Source organism: Watersipora subatra, chromosome 4 (assembly GCF_963576615.1).
Source record: "Watersipora subatra chromosome 4, tzWatSuba1.1, whole genome shotgun sequence".
Lineage (NCBI taxonomy): Eukaryota > Metazoa > Bryozoa > Gymnolaemata > Cheilostomatida > Watersiporidae > Watersipora > Watersipora subatra.
Genome location: NC_088711.1, coordinates 12,509,031 through 12,528,920, shown reverse-complemented (window position 1 = coordinate 12,528,920; position 19,890 = coordinate 12,509,031). Strand labels below are relative to the sequence as shown.

Here is a 19,890-nt window from a genome sequence, read left to right as displayed (position 1 = left end):
CAGATTGCATGAAAGACAGAATTGCATTAAGACTTTGACATAGAGGACAGCGGCTCAGCATGAGTATGTACAGCTCGTAGGATATACACTCTAATGTTACACCAGCAAATTGTTATATGGTACAAAAGGTTCCAGCTTCCTAACATTCATCATAAATTGCTAAAATGTGAATAATCAAGATAATTTTATAGTAGAATGAACCGCTACGACAGGGTCAAGTTTATTAAAATACTCACGAAATGCAAAGACTTAATTCACATTTTTAATTTATATACGGTATGAAGACTTTATCTGAATATATAGTTACCTAAATAACAATAATACCACACATAGTTAAAAAGTATATTTGATGTGACAATTTTTATTTTCATGCAACCTTCAGATAAAACATTCATGTTTGATAAACAAAACTATTTGGTAATCCAAACAATGTCAGTATATCATACAATACTCTAATAATAGAACTACAGTTGAACCTCTACATGTAAAGCTCATTAATTCCATAGCATGATAATATGATGTCGAATAAACACTAGAGGTAATTACAGAGCGTCAAAACAAATACATTATATAACGAAAAAAAAATAATGCAAAGAAATACATTATGCAAAGAAAGAAAAAATAATGCAAAGAAAAAAATAAATGAAATTACACATAAAAAATAAATTAACGAAGTGTTGATAAATAAAAAAGATGTAACTGCTATTTTACCTTGGAGACAAGCGAATAAGCGAGATGCAGTGATAAAGCTATGCAGTGTAACTTACTCTAATTTAAGACTATATTGAGTTTAACCACACATAATGCGTAGTTATTTATTATTTGTACATTTTACTTTATTCGCCTTTCACTTACGAAACTGCTTAAAGGAACTTTGAGCTTAGTTTGCTGGAAATTTGTTTTGGGTGTAGAGTGAAGTTTTAGAATTTTACATTGTGCTAAAAAAATTTGTTATGACAATCGTAAACCAATATGTGATTGTACTGCTAGCCCATATAAAAATAAAAGCCATGTATTATCCAGAGAATAGCAGTAAATGGGCACAGCAATTACAAATGTTTACTGCAAGTTAATGGAATGATCATAGAGTCCAACATGCCAGAACATGCCAAATCCTACTGGGAACATACCTCAGAGCTTGAAATATAAACTGTTTCCAGTTATTAGATGTGCCCTCTTGTATGCTTGTCTTTGTTTCCTCACTCTGATAAAATAACAATTTATAGAATGTTCCGGTCATTCACCTGATAAATCAGCAAACACTAGCAACTATTCTAAGCTACACTTTTACAAATAATATATAGCAAATTCATGAATTATAACGACTAAGCAACACCTGTAACATGATGATACACATGCAACATTATTTATGTTTACAGTAGAACTTTTTCAATAGAAGAATTTAACCTGCGGCATATAATTCAGTGAAGGTAAAGGCCTGGCTATACAGATTAACCAAATGCAACCGTTGCGTAGCCAATATATGGTTCTGAAAAAAATATGTTGATCTACATCAGTAGAGATAAAATCGATGCATCTGCGATTGGCTGAAATAGTTTATTACAACGACATTGATTAAATTCTATTCACTTCCAACGCAAGCTGTTGGGGCCAAAGTTGCCTTTTGAAGGACAATCATAACAGTGCTTCCCAAAAACAGCTATTTAGACAAACATGTTCTCACTTGTAACATATATATGAAAGCCACTAATATAAATTGAAACTGTATGCGAAACATTTCAGATAATTGTTTTGGTAATTAAGTTTGTTAGTCTTTTTTTCAATAGTTTAATTCATGTCATGAACTTTAAGTATTTTTGCACTTGACTGTTTTCGTTGTTAATGTGTAGAGCTTCTTATCTGAGCGAAATATAGCAACGCAAATAACTAAACAAATGCTATTGTAATACAAATCATTGATCTGTATTACAATACAAATTTCCTGATGAAATTTCAATCACTGTCTTGGAAAATTCAACAAAGATGTCTTGGTCGGCATAAGAATGAAATGAGGCCACTTCTCATTGGACAATTAAATGAGTAACAGCAGTGGGTTTGTAGCCACAGCAAATATCTACACTACGCTTCAATGATATACTTCATCCGTGTGTAGTTAGCCATGGCCTACACCACATGTTAGTGGTGATGCCTACCCATGAAATAGATGATAACTCCAAACTAATACACTTGACAGCCTGCTGGGTGAGGTGAGACACTTCAGCAATGACGAAGTTGAAGAAATCACAGTAGAGTCGTGGGTAAATGTGACAAATAGCCATCAATAAACGGAAGCAATCATCACTGTATTCTGTTTCTCCAATTATCCCCCTTCCATTGAGATTCTCAAACAGTTTCATCACTGTTAAATATTTCAAATAAGTGTCATTATACCGTAGACGTTAATACCTGGTAGAATTTGCTGTTGGCTTAAGGTTAATTAACTCTATGCTCCTATATAAAATCAAGGCACTGAGAAAAGAAAATGTGGGTATATTAATTCCCATGCAAATATTTTCAAAAAATACAGCCCTTTAACAAAAAGTAAGAAAACTTGTAGAAATTTAAAAACTTTTAAATGTTAACAAAATATATGAATTAAGTTAATTTAAACCATATAGTCTGAGTTAAGAGTATAAATTACACCACATTATTCTCATTACCTTCTCTAAATTAGTTGATTCACAATGATATGACCTGAACACAGAATTAGGGTTTGTTAAAACAACAACAATGAGTAAGATCAGCAATACCGCACGTAACACCCAACTAGAGAATTAATCATGAAAACCGTTTATAAAGCTTGGATAGTTAATATTTTATAAGCACCCTCTTAAAGAGCTCATCAGATCTATGTGGTGGGGCTACCACTCTCCGGTGTCCAATACATAGATAGATCTTTGTTACTACCTATCATGTCTTATTCTGGAATTCTGGAATACATTATAATTGGAATGATCCAGTGGCCAACAATTAGGTAAGCCTTTTGTGAAGCGAAGTTCAGATTTTTCTCATGAGCATAAATAGAATAACAGGAATAATAGCAGAAGATAATGACAGGGAGGAAGCGAAAGAGTGTACTAGGAAAAACACTGGCATATAATAAGCCCGTTACTGCTCAAACAAAGTATGGCAGGTAAAAAACTAGAACATACGCGTTAGTTATTGGAGAAGCATTCATTAGCAAACAGATCGGATGCCCAGCTCTCTGGTTAAGAATCACGACTGAATAATGACAACACAACAGTTTTGCTGTAGGTGTGAGTCAGTCATGTATATTTACTGACAGATGGACACGAGTAGGGAGCTCTGGTAGCGTTGCAGTAATAAATCAGAAAAGAAAAATACATTTTGTCTACTTGATGCAGAGGAAGGAGTTCCAGCAGTAAAGGGGTAGTAGTGTTGCTACTATCAAAGTAACATAGGAATTTGTGAGGGGAATACTATCTGTTTAAACCATAACTGTCACGTACAACTTTTATTGTATATTCTAGATTCCGATTTTGTACTCAAAATAAAGATTGGGCCACTAACCTTTAAAGTAATTTAGGCTTTTTTAAAGCGTTTCAAAAACAACACAATCGGCATTACAAGCTCCGCCCATAAATATGTGACGAAACCTAGCTTTTTCAGAAACGGAAGTTAGGAATGTTCAGTCAGATTTAGAATAATAGAGATGGGTGTCTTAAAACCCATTATTATCTAAAACCAGCCTGTAAAATAATTTCAGTTTTTTATGAAAAGTATATAAACTATTTAAAATTGCTCGTAGCTTGTTACATGATGGTTAAATGGGCTGAATGCCAAGAAAAATGAGCTCAAAAAGCGCGGTTTTATCACAAGCTAGCGTTGTTATCGCGCTTTTTTAAATATGCAATGCTAAATAGCTTATCTACCTTTCAGAAAAGACTGATATTATTTTTAAGGCTGAATTTAGATATTAATGCATTTTAAAACACCCATCTCTATTATTCTAAATCGGTCTAAACATCCCTACGTAACTTCTGTTCCTAAAAAGCTAGGTTACGTCACGTAACGGAGCTTGTTGTGCCGATCGTGTTGTTTTCGAAAGGGATACTGAAACGCTATAAAAAAGCTTTCATTACACTGAAAGTTAGTGGACTAATCTTTATTTTGAGTACAAAATCGGAATCAGCGTGTCTGATTTACCTAGCAAATACGATAAAAGTTGTTTGTGACAGTTATGGTTTAAAACAGTTATTAAGAGATTTAAAACACTTTACCACTCACAATGTTTTTCTTTTGCAGAAGGTAAAATATGTTTCAATATCACAACTTCATCTTGACATGATGCCAAACCCTCAGTCTTGATGCAATGTCTGACAGTTTGAGACAATACTTTGAAGACTTTCCCGAACCTCTCACCTATATATTTAAATAAATAGAACAAGAGTGGTTTAACTAGTTGGATCTAAGGCTAGAGAACAGTAGTAGCATTGACATCGAACTCAGGGCATACCCAAACTTACCTGTCAGAGCTGTTCTTCTAATGCTAACTTGCTGCAGTGTATAAACATGAAACAGCGATATGCATACAAGAGTCAAAACTTACTAATGCCTGACTTGAAATTACCGATACTTGAAGATACTTAGAGCGGCCTTCACTGCTTTGAATAAATATTCAAGCTATCAAATATAAATATCGTTTTTCAATTTCCTACGCAAACGCTAAGGGAGATACACGTAAACAAATATTGAAAAAATATCTATCATGGAATGGGTGCACGGTGAGCATTCAATTAGTCCAACATGTATGCATAATGTTGGAGTTATCTCCTAGATGCTACTTTAGATGCTACTTTAGATACTACGGCTATTAATAATGCAGAGTGATATGTCACATATGTCAGCAGATCCTACCCTACTCAGTTACCGGGTACCTTGGTGTAGCCTTATCAGGAAAAAGACTACCTACTGTAATTCTCCTAAAATTGTAATTGTACGGATTGCAATCTGAACCCTAATCAGGTACTCCTATGATTAAGAAACCAAAAACACCTATACTTTGCTCCTTCTAATTAAACTTCTTTTCCATCTTTTTATCTCGACGAACACAAAATTATTTTTACATTCCTCGTACAGGTCTTACTACTCAACTACTTCAACTACTGGTATATACGAGCAGATGTTTAGCACCTGGATATGTAGATGCCTAAAGTTTAGCTGTGACATGGTTTACGACTCAAATTAGCATGCACCAAAACTTCTTAAAACATTGAATTATAAGGGCCATGTTATACATCAATGATTAGTGTAACAAAAGGAAAGATTGCCCTAAAAAACTTTGCCTTAGGACACATGTTTGAGGTAAGTCACCAGAAAGACTTAAGGGTACTGGATTAGAAGAAAATTGGAGCAATGCATAGTGTGGTTGCTATTGTTGGATATTTGGGTTCTTTATAAAGATTTTGGAGTTTTCCCACCATCTGCAACATAACAAGGCCTAGTAGCATTTTTTTTCTATTTCTTTTTGAGCCCCAACGATACACGCGACATTCGCAAATAGAAGCTCAGAATGTATTACTGATACATAACCAAGGTTCAACAGCTAGTCACACTGCTAACACCAGCTCACCTGTCATATGACTTGAAATACCTATAGACTCATAAAATGAAATAAGGAATGTACCTGCTGCGTTGCTTCCTAGCCTATCGAACAGAGCTCGTAAAACTGGCAGTTTGCTGTCAAATTCAGCCACATCAAATGAGTCCAGAAGCATCTGCACAGGCACAAGACTACGCGTCTCCCTAATAAGCCAAAGTAGGAGTTGTGATCCCTCAGGTTGAGAGTTTGCGCTGTCGAGGCATGCCTTCCAGACACTAAATGGAATCACTTCGGGCATCAGTGATGAGTGAATAGACTTGTATACAATCTAGAACAGCATTGTAGGTGTATAAGGCAGCATCTCAGTCCGCCCTTACATTAGGCTACAATCATATAACACTGTATTAACACAGTATAATAATTGAACATATGCCTATTAATAAAAGGCATAGTTTCTACTATAAGAAGGACCAGCTCAAAACTGGCTCAATTGCTTATTTAACTGATGACAATCGAATAGCCAATTGGTCCCCTAGTAGTGAACCTGGTGGTCAGACTATTTATACCTTTATATGTAAATTTTAGTGTTCGTCGTTTGTCTGTTGGTCCTTTACCATTTCTGTGTTATAGCGATAGAGTTTTAGGTACGAAAAATCCGCTTCGCATTGGATTTGAACCTCCAGGTCAGAGGGCAGACATTCTATCTATTAATCCGCACGTAATACTTGTGATACAATGGAATAATTAGGCACATAGTTATTACACCTGCTAATCTTTAACGGCAATTGGTTAAAATACCTACACTTCACACTTGAACTAATAATACCGAATATCTTTAGTTTTCATAATTAGCAATGTAACGAGTCCAACAATGTTAGGCGGTGAGAATCTTTGGACTGAAATATTACTGAAGCCCATCCAACCACTCCTAATTTCTTTCAGCTTGTTAAACATGACCAAAGGCTACCAGTAACTGATACCTTACATTTCTAGGGCCAAAGGCTACTATTAGTACCTTATATTTTACAATCAATGGCTACCAATAAATACCCTCTATTTTATGTTTCTGTGACCAAAGGCTACTAATAGATGTCTTTTATTTCTATGATCAAAGACTACCAAGAGATACATTATATTTCTATGACTAAAGGCTACCAATAGATTCCTTTGACTTCTAGGATCTAAGGCTACTAATACATAACTAATATTTCTATGACCAGGGGCTACCAATAACTGATACCTTATATTTCTAGAAACAAAGGCTACCAATAGATAAGACCAGAGGATACCAATAGATAAGACCAGAGGCTACCAATATGTACCTTATATTTCTCTGTGCAGTCAAGAGCTAGAATTGAGTCAAGCACCTCCAGTCTATAGTTAATATCAGTGTGATTACACGGTCTATTGCAAAACAGAGCCTTGCAGCAATCCTCAACACATTTCCAGAATTTCTCCAAGGAACAAACCCTGGCGTCTACAAGACATCTGCACAACGTACATCTGCACCACAACAGCACGTAAGAACAAACAGAAGTGACTGAGTTATGGCATGCTGAGTGGTTTACTCGGATTGACACAAATTGGAACATTAATGCGGTGTAGAAGCTTCCAGAAACGTTGTTTACAACAAAAAACTGGCAAGCCAAGAATAGCACAGTAGATCTTTAACAATGCATTTTAAATAGCACAGGATATTTAAAGCACATAAATTACATAATTTTTTTATTGTATATTTCAATACATCAGAGTCTTGGCTTTCATATGAGCTATTGTTTGCCATGGTGAGACAGACATTGGTTGGTGTTTATAGGATTTCCCCAGAGCTCTACCGCGAAAAAGTTTACTGGCATAGTCTCGAAAATTGTGACGTCACAATTCTCATATTCGTTGTTGTGTGCTCTTACCGCTTATTTATCAACTACAAAAGTGGCAATAATGACGCTAGTGGCAGGTGAAGGTAGGACAACTCCAGAGAACGAATGAAGATGACAAAGGAATCAGTGTCATTAGTTTTCCATGTACATATTATTTCTATGATAAGTACCTCAGACTCCAAGAACCATACTATATTTTCCCGATGATATTATGCACTAGCTCTTTATTTTTAATGCGTTGTTAAGGGTGACGACTGAGACTAATTAATTTCAAGCATTGCGTGATCTCGCGAAAGTGCGATTGACATTTAGTCCTAGGGCCACACAACCGCAGGTCATAATTTAATCGATGTGATTTCATTACCTTTATCAACGACAGTACATTTATTAAAGCATAATTAATTAACCCAGAACATGTGTTTGTATGGGTCGGGCGTTAGCATGATCCCCGGCATTGTTGATTATCTAGAATCCTAGTTTATTATTAGCGCTCTCTGGGTTTAACAGCACCGATTGTCACAGAAAAACGCAGCCTCAATGGCAGCGAAAGGGATCGACGACCTAAGGCTAAATGAGAATTATGACGCCACATTTTGAATAGCTGAACCAAGTGTTTTTTTTGCAGGACGTACTTTTGACACCCCGTTTTTCATAGTTCTATTATTCTTTGTGTATTGAATATAGGCTCATTCGAAAGCCAAGACTCTGATGTACTGAAATATATAATAAAAAAATTATGTAATTTATGTGCTTTAAAGCATAGAGCAAACGAAGTGAATATTAAAAAAATATACAACATTTTCAATAGTTAACTGAAATCACGTACATAGAATTGGCAGATAGGAAAATAACAGGCTCATAACTTTTGTTTACAAAATGCATGTCTACCGCGTTTAGACTTGCCTAAATCACCGCCAGTGCTTTAAAGCAACGAACTACTTTTTGCCATTATCCCAAATCAGTTCGCAAAAACGACCCATGTTAACTATCCAAATGTTCATTTTAACCGCGATGCAGTAAAAGTCAGTAGAAACTTGTGATATATGCTCATAAACACCTCAAAAAACCAATTTTAGATCAAGCGTGTATGTACCCTGTTAGCATGTCTTTTTAACAGTACTTGGTTAAATAAAACTAAAGACTCTTTATATATGGCGTGTGGATAGCATTAAACGTGAGCCGTAGCAATCTTTTTTAAACAACTGTAAAACCTCATCATATAAGTTTTATGAAGTTGGAGACGGGTGCCTTCAACCCTGTAGAAGGGTTATTGGGCTAGAGCGTCTTTTTACCAGTCTACAAACTAAAATAGATAAAGCTTTCATTCCTACCCTAGGACACTTATGTATTCGCGTCATCTAACTTTCGCATTGTCGCGGAGTCATTCATCTTGCGAAAATTTCATGAGCGAACTAAATTATCATAACGAGGAGCGAGCTAAATTATCATAACAAACGAGCGAAAATGCGAAATTAAAGAGCTTTGTTCATTGATATCCCCAATAAAGTCGTCATATTAGAAATGCAGATAGCCTTTGTGTGGTTGGTCTCATTGGGCAATTTCTGCTAAACTCATTATAGCTAATACGCCGACTGAGCAGGGCGGCAAAGCAAATTGAGATAACAAGTTCTTTTGGAAAAGCAGGCCTGTATTCCCTGGTTGCAAATTGGGGCAGCTAATGTTAGGCGACTAGTTATGAGCATCTGGGGGTTTGGAGGGGCGGTATCAGCCCCCTCAACAGGTTTCTCTCATGTAGGGCCTCAACAGAGCATCTCACGTAAAGTTTTAAAAGATTTTATCGGAAAGTATAAACATTTTTTCTATTATTTGAGATTTGTTTGTTTTAGGTGATGTGACTGCCAGGACGTTTTCAGATTAAAATAGGCTAAACTTGATCGCAGTTGAAACGCTAAGAAAAAAAGACATCTTTTTTCTTTTGAGCGGTTCAACAAAGATCAATTTTGCCGATTTTATTTTTAGTTCATTCGAAGGTTTTTACGATTTCATTGGGCCATTGCAAAATGGATGTTTGGTGAAACTTGACCTTTTGCAAACCTTTATAAAAGTCGTTAACAAAAATATTTTGCCAATAATGATAATAATGACGCCCAAGAACTATTAAAAGTTAACATTTATCTCTATGGCTTGGAATAAAGTGATATTCTACAGCGATAAAAACCGTTCCCGTAGCCGTTGGGCAAATAACTGTTCGAGTTAATGATGTTAAGGTCGAGTTATCTAAAGCAGCTTATGATTACGTGAGAACGGACCAAACAAATCCGTTCGAGTTAACCAAGTGTTCGTGATAAAATTTTACATTTTATCCGAGGGCGAGTTCTCCGAGTTTGAATATACTTAGCCGCCAAAAATTCCTAAAAAGTTGGGGCGGCTCAGCCGGCCAGCCGCCCCAGAGAATATGGGCCTGTAGAAAAGGCAATATAAACGAGGAAGATGATGATATTAGTTTAGTCACTGAACTTGTAACTGATGAGGATGAAAGTCTGGTAGGGAAAGTCATAAAATTGAATAATAATTATTGTAGCGATGAATTTTATTACCAACCAAAAACAACAACAACCTTGAGCCATGGCCACTGCATGCTATAAATATTTGAGATATAATATTGGTGCCACATCAGTCACGGCGGCAAGGGCAAGGACCTAGACGTCATTGATAGTCCAAGAAACAAATAGCAGCAAGCGATCAAGTTGCATTGTCGATCTCGCCCACACATTTCTACCCGCGGTTCACAAATACAAACTAGTCCAAAATTGAAATTTTTTTACAAGTGAACTGGACCTGAGGAATCCTATTATGTTTGTTCTACGTCACTTATTTTCACATCACTATATTTTTGCACTCATCAGATCCACGAAATTAAGTTGCAGCGAAATTTTACTCTGTGTGCTACTCACGAAACTAAATACTAGCGAAATATAAGTGTCCTAGGGTATGTCAATTGCCTGATTTCAGCAAAAATTATTCTTATACAGCTAAAACACAGTCTAAATGTTGTATCTATGTATAGAGTGATTGTTTGAGAATTTTACTGACCCTTTCTCAACACCTAATGTGGTCATAACAGCTCGGGTCACAATACAGTCGTGTTTAAAAAATTTATAAATAGTTCAGAACGAATGTGAAATGCATTTTAAAAGCTATTAAAGGTGAGAAGCACTTGAGGAAGTGTTTATAAATTACTTATAAAGTAAAACAATTTTTTGCAGCCAAATCATTGGTATGCTATGAAACTTTCCCAAACACAAATTGAAATTTTAAAGGCTGTGCAATGTTAAAGTCCAAAATAAAATTCAAGTCAAGGAGTAATCAGTTTGCTATCCAACAAAACAAACTGATGTTTTCTAAAGCTATAGAAATTGTAAGAACAGAATTGTAACCAAAGGTGTGGCCGACTGTCTGACAGCCAAAGAGTAAGACAGCACTTTCTATAAAAATTGGTTTAACCTCCACTGTCCATATTAGACGGATGGGCAACACAAGCAATGGCACATGACCAGACATCGAAGGGGTGGGTCATTATAAGGAAATCATAAATTTATAGTACAGTAGCTCAATCGACATTTAATAACTGACCCTATAGCCATGGTTTTACGAGTTAATCCAAATTGACTTATTTAAAATGGAGTTGTTTCACCTTGGCAAAACAGTAGATTGACTCATTACAAACCCAAAGATTAAAAACACTACTTTTAATTTGTGATTCAACTCATCAGATAACATTGTGTGCACTTGCATTCCATAGAGATTGCAATGTGTTAAGAGTATAAGGTTTGCATTGGCTCCATTTTACTTTACCTTCATCCACTGCATACAGTGGCATTGATCATTGAATATATAAAATAATATTTAATGTAGGACTCACTCATATAAAACTGATGAATCATTGGCAAGTGATACGCTCAAATAATAACCCATAGTAAGATTTGTTTACTAGGCCCGCGAGACAAGCTTCCAAAATTTTTCTATGCTCACCTTCGCTGAGTGCTTATATAGGGACTTGTATGTCAACTATCAAAAATATAGCTAGTTCGAGCAATTAAACTCACTAAGCAAGAGTGTTTGGAGTATGGAGACAAGATGAGAGGACGAGTATGTAGATGCAAAGAGAGACACGGAGTCCAGTATAAGGCACGCTGTAGCTTCAGATACACCACTTAAGCCATCCAGTCGGTCCAACAATCTTTCCTTCAGTACCTGGTGACAAAATACCAAACTACAGCATATATATTTAGACTGAGTCATGCAAAATCATAATGAATTTTCTTGCCAGAGCTGAGTCAAAGCAATAACCGTAAAAGTGAGAACTCAGAATGGCTAAGGTGTATTAGGCAGAGCTATGAAGGTTCAGTTTATTCAGGTGTGATTTGATACCATTTAAAATTTTCTCATATTTTGATTTGTTGAAAGCAATTTTAGATTAGCCATCTTGCTTGTTTTTATGTGACGGTGCATTTAACTGCTGCAGCTATGAACTATGCAACTACGGCCGTCTCTGCAGTACTTCATAGATGCTTATATAGTCAAAAATTTACAAGTTGAGATACTTTTTTATCTCTAGTGTGACTGAAAATAGGAGATTCTCCATGGGCTTTTTGTAATATGAAACAAGTTCGATAAAGATAAAACAAAATTAAGTAACCTTTTTCGATTTTTGAATTATAGTAATGAGCTGAATAGTAGTAGTAAGTGGATTTTGTTACTTATTGAGTTGAGTTGGTTACTGATTGAGTTGAAATGGTTACTGATTGAGTTGAGTTGGTTACTGCTTGAGTTGAGCTGGTTACTGCTTGAGTTGATCTGGTTACTGATTGAGTTGATTACTGATTGTGTCGATGTGGTTAATGATTGAGTTGAGTACTGATTGAGTTGAGTTGGTTACTGATTGAGTTGAATTGGTTACTGATTGAGTTGAATTGGTTACTGATTGAGTTGAGTTGGTTACTGCTTGAGTTGAGCTGGTTACTGCTTGAGTTGATCTGGTTACTGATTGAGTTGATTACTGATTGTGTTGATGTGGTTAATGATTGAGTTGAGTTGGTTACTGATTGAGTTGAATTGGTTACTGCTTGAGTTGATCTGGTTACTGATTGAGTTGAGTTGGTTACTGATTGTGTTGATGTGGTTAATGATTGAGTTGGTTACTGATTGAGTTGAATTGGTTACTGCTTGAGTTGATCTGGTTACTGATTGAGTTGATTACTGATAGTGTTGATGTGGTTAATGATTGAGTTGAGTTGGTTACTGATTGAGTTGATGTGGTTAGTGATTGAGTTGAGTACTGATTGATTTGAGTTGGTTACTGCTTGAGTTGAATTGGTTACTGATTCAACAAACTCTCACCTCCACAAAACTTATTGATACCAGCAGTTTTTCTAGAACATTCACACAAACCTCTAGACATGTCTTTGTATGTCCAGTATAAATGGAAAGATCGATTGAAGACAACATTGTGTTGAAAAGTGATGATACATAAAGAGTAGTAGCCTCCTCTTCCTCAGCCAGATACCAGCGCCGAGTCAGACCTGACTGCACCAACTTGGAGCAAACTGAATGCTTGTCAGACAGTGAGCACAGCAGTTTCTCAGCAGCCAGAACTGTCTCCTGCTCTTTCTTGTCATCCTTGGTGCAAGGATAAAAATGATAATATGACCACATACATGTATATGAATGGCGACATATATCTGTTTCGTCATAAACCTTTGGTGTTTTAAACCAACACAAAACAATTTAGCAAAGTGCCACTTTTCTTCATTTATTCCACTCCACTGTATTCTATTCAGTGCGATCACGAATGTCTGTAAACAACTGAAAAATTGTGTGGTACTAGAATGATGGATCAGCCCGGAAGGAAAAGGTAGAAACTTATGTCACGCTTACTGAGCTACTGAGACAACAAGATATATTGTTGTTGTTTGCCAGCTAGTCAGGATGACTGTTGAAAACAAGATAACATTATCAGCAAATCCAATTTGGTATTCTAGCAGTTATACAACCAACAAATCTGATAATAGCAGTTTTTAGGTGAATATTGGTCATTTATCAAGCTACAAACTCAAATGGAACAATGATGCTAATCCCTAATGCGCAACTCTACCTACTGAATGCTGCTGACCTGGCTTTTGTATACACTGCTAATACGGCATATACTAATATTTTAGTAGCAAAAAGTTATCATAGCATTTAGGGAATAGAGGAACAGATTCTGTAATTACAAAAATTAAGTCAAGCAAATCTATGTGATGCTTATTCTGGAGTGCGTACTAAAAAGTCATTAATACTATCAATGATGCGTCTGGATATTCATTATTAATGGAGTGCTAAAATGAGAAATAAAAAAAGGGTTATAAAAGCGCTTTTGGTTAAATTTCATGCTAAGTGAGGTAGAGCATTCTGTGAGTTTGCTAATGGAGAGCAGTGTCTCTACAATTGTTAACGATTCAACTACAACAAATTTGGTTTATCAACTTTATCAGTTTGTCTATCATTTACAAAATGAAATGTAAAGTTTATTTTGTTGAGCAAAATATACTTTACATACTATTTGGTGAATCAATTTTTTTAGACAAAGTGTCCAATAAATTTATTCACCACCTACAGGTTGTGTCAAGGTTTAATTATAACAGTTGTCTGGGTTATGCTGAAACTAAACTTTAGATTTGGTTCTCTTGGCCTGCAGTTTGCTCAATGACGCATTTACAAGATGGTAACTGCAGTGAACCTAAACTTTCAACAAGGGGCGACCAAAGAAATTCAGGGTGGAGTTCGAGCGCCCGAGCTTTGATCAGGATTAAGTTTGTCAAATGAGACTTACTAATCACTGACAAAACTCCATGACAACAGAAGATATGAAAAACGTGGTAACAGTTGAAGAACGCATTTGCAGACTACATGAAAAGTATCTCATAAAAAGTGAGATCACATAAATTATTTTATAAAAATGCTATTTATTATGCAAATGTAAAAGATTTGCCTATACTTTGTTTTGAACTTGCACCTACTATGACTAAAACAAGCGCAGTAATCTCACGCAATACAAACATTCTAGCCAAAAGAAAGCAGCCGATTGAGATGCAATAAGACAGCCTACCTGATGATGCCAGAGCGCGAGGAGACAATAATCAACAACGATGAGCTGACTTCTCTTCTCCGTCAGAGCCGAAACCCAAACAAGAATTGACTCAAGGAGTTCGGGATTGGATGCTGGTGTTGATACAAAGAAGAGGTCACTAAGGTCAGAATACGGTGGTAGAGCAAAGCCTTTGCAGGAGACCTGTGTGCAGATTACAACCAGTTAGAGAGATTTGGCTATTTGAGATACATGAGCAGTGGTGATGCCATATTAGTTTGAGCAATAATAGCTATGCCGTTTTATAGACTGCAACAAAACTTGCATCTTTTCACCGAATGTACCATTCCTCTAGTGCAGTCTTTCTCTACGGGTAAAAGATAACAATAATTTGTCTAGTAAAATAAATGTAGGGATCAGCCTACATTTTTCACTCCGAGAAGGGTTTGAGAAACTTGAAGTAGGCTCCCAATTGGGTGCTGAGAGAGTAGGTGGCCAAGAGGAAGCGGGTCATCTTGCTGCAGAAGAACCTCAGCAAAGCAGGACAACTTGTAACTTTGAATGGCAGCATCTAAAGTTTACATCACAACTGATTCAGGATAGAGTCCATAGCAAACATACCTTAAAGCAAGCTTGAAAACAAATACCTTATGTTGAGGAGCCCCATAAACATATTAGTATCATACACTGTATTTAGTGTGATTGCAAAACCGAGTTCCATTGAAGTTGAAAAATGTGGTCACTGCTAGTAAATGTAGTTTGGCAAAACCCATTGACTAGACTAAAATTGGCATCAATGAAGATAAATAACTTGTTGACTGGGCAAGATCAGGGCAGCTATCTCAACGGACCAATAAACTAATATCGGTGTGATATCAAGACCATTCTTATAACAGACAAAAGAAATAAACAAGGCTAATATACGAAGGAAGGTAGATATAAGTAACAAGGCTAATATACGAAGGAAAGTAGATGTAAGTAACAAGACTAATATATGAAGGAAGGTAGATGTAAGTAACAGACTTACTCTCTTGCTCTGCCTCATTGAATAGCTTTAGAGCAATAGGGACAAGTGGACTGAAGGGCAGCAGTTTATCACTAGTTGTCCTCCCTTGCCTTGTGTGGTCACCAACTGCATATTAATACTAAAAATGGTGACTACTAGTCTGATAAGAATGTGTTAAGAGGATATCCCTAGGAAACAACAGTCTTGTGGACATATGGAATGAGTTGTAAACACTAAGGATTATAAATTGAATGTTTAGCTTAGACATCACACAATGTGGTGTCTTCCATTCTGTACTAATTGTATATACATGTCAGCAAAACGAAACTTCTTTAAGGAAATTATGTCTCAAGAAGTAAAAGATGTAACTTAATAATCCAGATGACCTTCGATAACGCAAATCTAAAATTCTTGAATTAGGGATGCGTTTGAATTTTCTGCGCAGAGCGGGTAGGTGTATGAGGTGCAATTGCATACCCCTCAGAATTGTTACTTTCTTATTTTTCACCTTGAATGGTATTTACAATGGTAAGTGATAACTGAGCAAGATAGGTTTTATCATGCAGTGGGTAAGTGCTTCACTAGAAACTAATTACTAAACTAGAAAACTAGAAACTAGGCCAAAGAGCTTTAGAAATAGTTATGGTATGCAGTCTATTATAACTGAATGCCTGCGAAGTAGCTAGTGCGCTCAGCAAATGCTAGAAATTTGTTTGCCGGATTTGTCAGGGGGTTATCATTGACATGTCATCTATCTTACTCCCATATACATCGTATAAACATTTTATTACTCCACTGTGGTATGTGTAGGAAACTTAAAAACATCTGATATTATTATGGGTCAATTAATCTAAGGATACTAGAATGCATTGAAGGATGAAATAATTGGTTCTATTTTTGAATTAGAACAACTGATATTTTTATTTGGTCTTTGCACTATGATGTTGTAAAATATATTAATACATGAAACAAAAGTGCATAAGGTTGTTAGAAGAGTAGTTACCATCCCCAATTTCAAAGAATTGAGCAAAGCCTTGTCAAACTAGCAAACGGCTGTCAAGCAGCTGCTGCATCATTGTGATGTATGTCTTCTCATAATTTCATACCAAATACTTCGATATTAACATTACCAACCAAAAGGGAATTAGTTTATGCTAATTTGAGTTGATTTGTGCAAAAATTTGAGTAGGAGCAATGCAATAACTAGAGAAGAATATCATAAAGAAATGATATAATCCAACTAAACACAGTGAGATAATCAGTCAGGATGGAAACACAAAGCATCCTCTCACAGTTGAATATTTACAGATTTCCATGAAATATTATATAAAAAACAAGGATCTCCAAATAGCGTTCAATAATGGAAACATCTGAGCTTCAAAAGAAAAAGCTGCTAATATTATAAATTGCGCATAGAAACACCAGATGACATTCAAAGGTAAGCTGTCATATAATACAGTAGACGCTCCTACAACGTAAATAATCCGTTCCAGGAACGTTTACGTTATGGGGATTTTACGTTATACGAACAGTGAAATACATGTAAATTGCCTAATCTGTTCCAAGATCTTTCCCACCTGACTCCTGTGGCCATACAAAAAAAACTAGACTTGACTTTTTAATCTGTTGGCTGTATCGTAACTGCAGTATTATTAGTTTGCATCAACAACTAGTCCCCTTTTTCTGATCGATTTACCTGGTTTTATAGACTATGATTGCAGTAATCTTACAATAAGTTGATGGGGAACACATATTCAAAGTCCATCTACAATGATTTGTTTATTTTTCTAGACAGCAAAGTCTATTCTTCAAAACAAATACTTTATATGTCTACAATAAAGTAAAACAAAAATATATCTGTACTATAACAAGAGTGGTGCCTACTTGTTCAACATCTATTTATATCCAGGGGTCAAAGCTAGGAAAAAAGATAACTTTTAGCTATACTCCTAACTCGTGAAATTCAGATTAGTAAACCGACACTGTACCGCCTGCACAATTCGATCGCCTTCAAGAATTTATTAAAATGGCGCAGCTACTTATTCTCTGTTTTGTCGACACATCTGACCACCTATCACGGAAATGTAATGAAGGTTGTATATATAATAGCTATAACGCTATACGTACGTCGTTTTTTTCTCACAAGCGTGGCGAGATATGTTACCATTCAAATCGAATTTGAGAAGTTGCCTCTACTCGACACTTTGCATTACAATATATGGAATTTTTTACGTAGTACGAAACAAAAATTTTGCAAATCTTTTTACGTTATCTGGAATTTAGGCTATAGGAGGTCATATAGAGAAGTGTCTACTGTACTCTGACAAACAAAAGGACATACCTGTACTGAGGGCACTATAAACCTGGTCAAGGTATGGATATGGGTTACTAAATAGCGTCTGTAAAAGCCTCTCCAAGAAATTTAAAGAAGACCCAAGTTTGTCTCCATAGTGAAACCAAACCTCCAACTCCCTGTCCAGCTTCTCAAACCAGCCACTCTGTTTCAGGAGCTGAGGAACAATGAACAGCACATCATCACTTTGGGTATTTGTTAGACTTGAAAGAGATGACCATCAATTTAAATTAAGAACAATCTTTAAAGTGTGAGAAGTTTTTACACACGATATTCAACATTTTTAATTGCTTTGTATTTGCTTTAGGAATTTAAAGGTTTGGCATATAAACCCATTTTTTGAGTTCAATTTTAAAACAAATCTTGGATGCTAAAGTTTTATTTATAATAATGACATTTCATTTTCAAGCATTTGCAAAGCTGTAGAGACAAAAGCACTTGTGATGGAACCTGTGATGTAAGGAGGTAATTTTTTCCGTAAAATACAGATGTACAATATACGATGTGCGATATATGATGTACGATATACAATGTACAATATACGATGTCAATGTCAACAGTTTGCCAATGCATAAACATGAGACACAAGGCCTTGTGTTGGTTGCCATTCTAATACATTTTCCATATCTCGTCGTCATACTACATGTTTTTGTTACCGAATATGGCAGATAATTATAACGCAAAGTCAAAACAGATTCAACAAATACTGAAAGAATCTGTGTCGTATTTATAGGTGCCGCATTATTTCTCAAGCGAAGGTTACATAGTACCATCAATTGGCTTACACGTCTCATCTTGTGGAGTGCACTAGCAAGAAATTCTTCCTTCACACAAATGTTAAATTTGAAAAATTGTTCATAAAAATTAGCTATTCACGGAAGACATCTGTTTAAAACCTCTTGACGCACGCTCTGCTTTCATGAATAAGGATTTTTAATAGACCATTTTTAGACAATTTAGTTTGCAAAACAAGTGATTTTAAGATACTTATATAACGTCGCAGCTGTTTCTGGCTGATATTTTGCAAAGATTTCAAACCTTTCTGTCCATTTCCATGACATGAAAATGCTGATAACATGTAACCTAGGTATTTGGTCAAAATTGCATAAAAATATTATTCAAAATCAAATCTGCAGTGTTATCTGCTACTGCAATAATATATTGTGATGTCAGCAAACCTTTAAAACAAATACTGTACCATTTTGTTCACCAAAAATGTACTGTGGCTTACACACCATCAGAAATTGGAAAGAGGCAAGATGATTATCCTACAGAGATGGTATGGCTAATTGGAGACAATCGGGGATAAGGATATGAAAGTGTGGAAAGCTGCAAGCAATTTTGTGTTTAGCAAAACCCTTTATCCATAACCATGCATCAAATTTGAATAGAATCAAACATGGCACAGGCAAGTTACAATTAAACAAAATAAACTGAAATCTAGACAACAATAAACCAAGAGGATATATCGTACCTTGATAAGCAGTTCTTTGGACTGCAAGGCTATTTCTGGGTCAGCCCCACCATAAATCAAATCAAGAATTCGAGATAAGGTGCTTTTCTTCCCTTTTTCCTACAGTATTAACAGAGGCCACATGGCCTAAGCTATACAATTCCCAATGGTGATAGTATGATTATTAAACTTTAAGACATCAAACAATATTGATTTTGTGTTCAATAAAATGTGAATCCAACAAGATCTTTTCTTGTGGCGCATTGAAGCATCAAAATTGTCTTATGTTGTTTGTTTTGATTTACACAGAAGTTAGTCATCAATAATATGGTTAACAGGAAGTGTCTATCTCTACACTTGCTAGTCATGAATGTGAGCAACTAGTCAAGGTCTAATATGAGATGGTCAAGTATACCTACCATCTTCATAACTGCCAGCCCCGCCTCTTCACCGAGCTCTCCTAGCAACTGCAGCGCCTTCACAGTCAGTGAGGCAAACTAGAGACATGCAAACAGAAGGAACAATGTTCACTAGTGAATGAGCAGCACTAT

The 19,890-nt window shown here is 35.9% G+C and overlaps 1 protein-coding gene across 1 annotated transcript in view; it reads right to left on the bottom strand.

Annotated features, from left to right (window-relative positions):
- LOC137393533 (nucleolar pre-ribosomal-associated protein 1-like) overlaps positions 1-19,890 on the bottom strand; it is a 45,601-nt gene that overhangs the window by 12,788 nt on the left and 12,923 nt on the right. The window contains exons 10-22 of the mRNA XM_068080119.1: positions 19,759-19,836; positions 19,361-19,459; positions 17,875-18,043; positions 15,555-15,659; positions 14,953-15,098; positions 14,549-14,731; positions 12,853-13,080; positions 11,508-11,655; positions 6,886-7,040; positions 5,648-5,891; positions 4,249-4,383; positions 2,154-2,359; positions 1,131-1,204 (exon numbers count right to left, since the gene is read on the bottom strand). Coding sequence (XP_067936220.1) covers positions 1,131-1,204; positions 2,154-2,359; positions 4,249-4,383; positions 5,648-5,891; positions 6,886-7,040; positions 11,508-11,655; positions 12,853-13,080; positions 14,549-14,731; positions 14,953-15,098; positions 15,555-15,659; positions 17,875-18,043; positions 19,361-19,459; positions 19,759-19,836 — 1,970 coding nt within the window. The remainder of the gene's footprint in view (positions 1-1,130; positions 1,205-2,153; positions 2,360-4,248; positions 4,384-5,647; positions 5,892-6,885; positions 7,041-11,507; positions 11,656-12,852; positions 13,081-14,548; positions 14,732-14,952; positions 15,099-15,554; positions 15,660-17,874; positions 18,044-19,360; positions 19,460-19,758; positions 19,837-19,890) is intronic.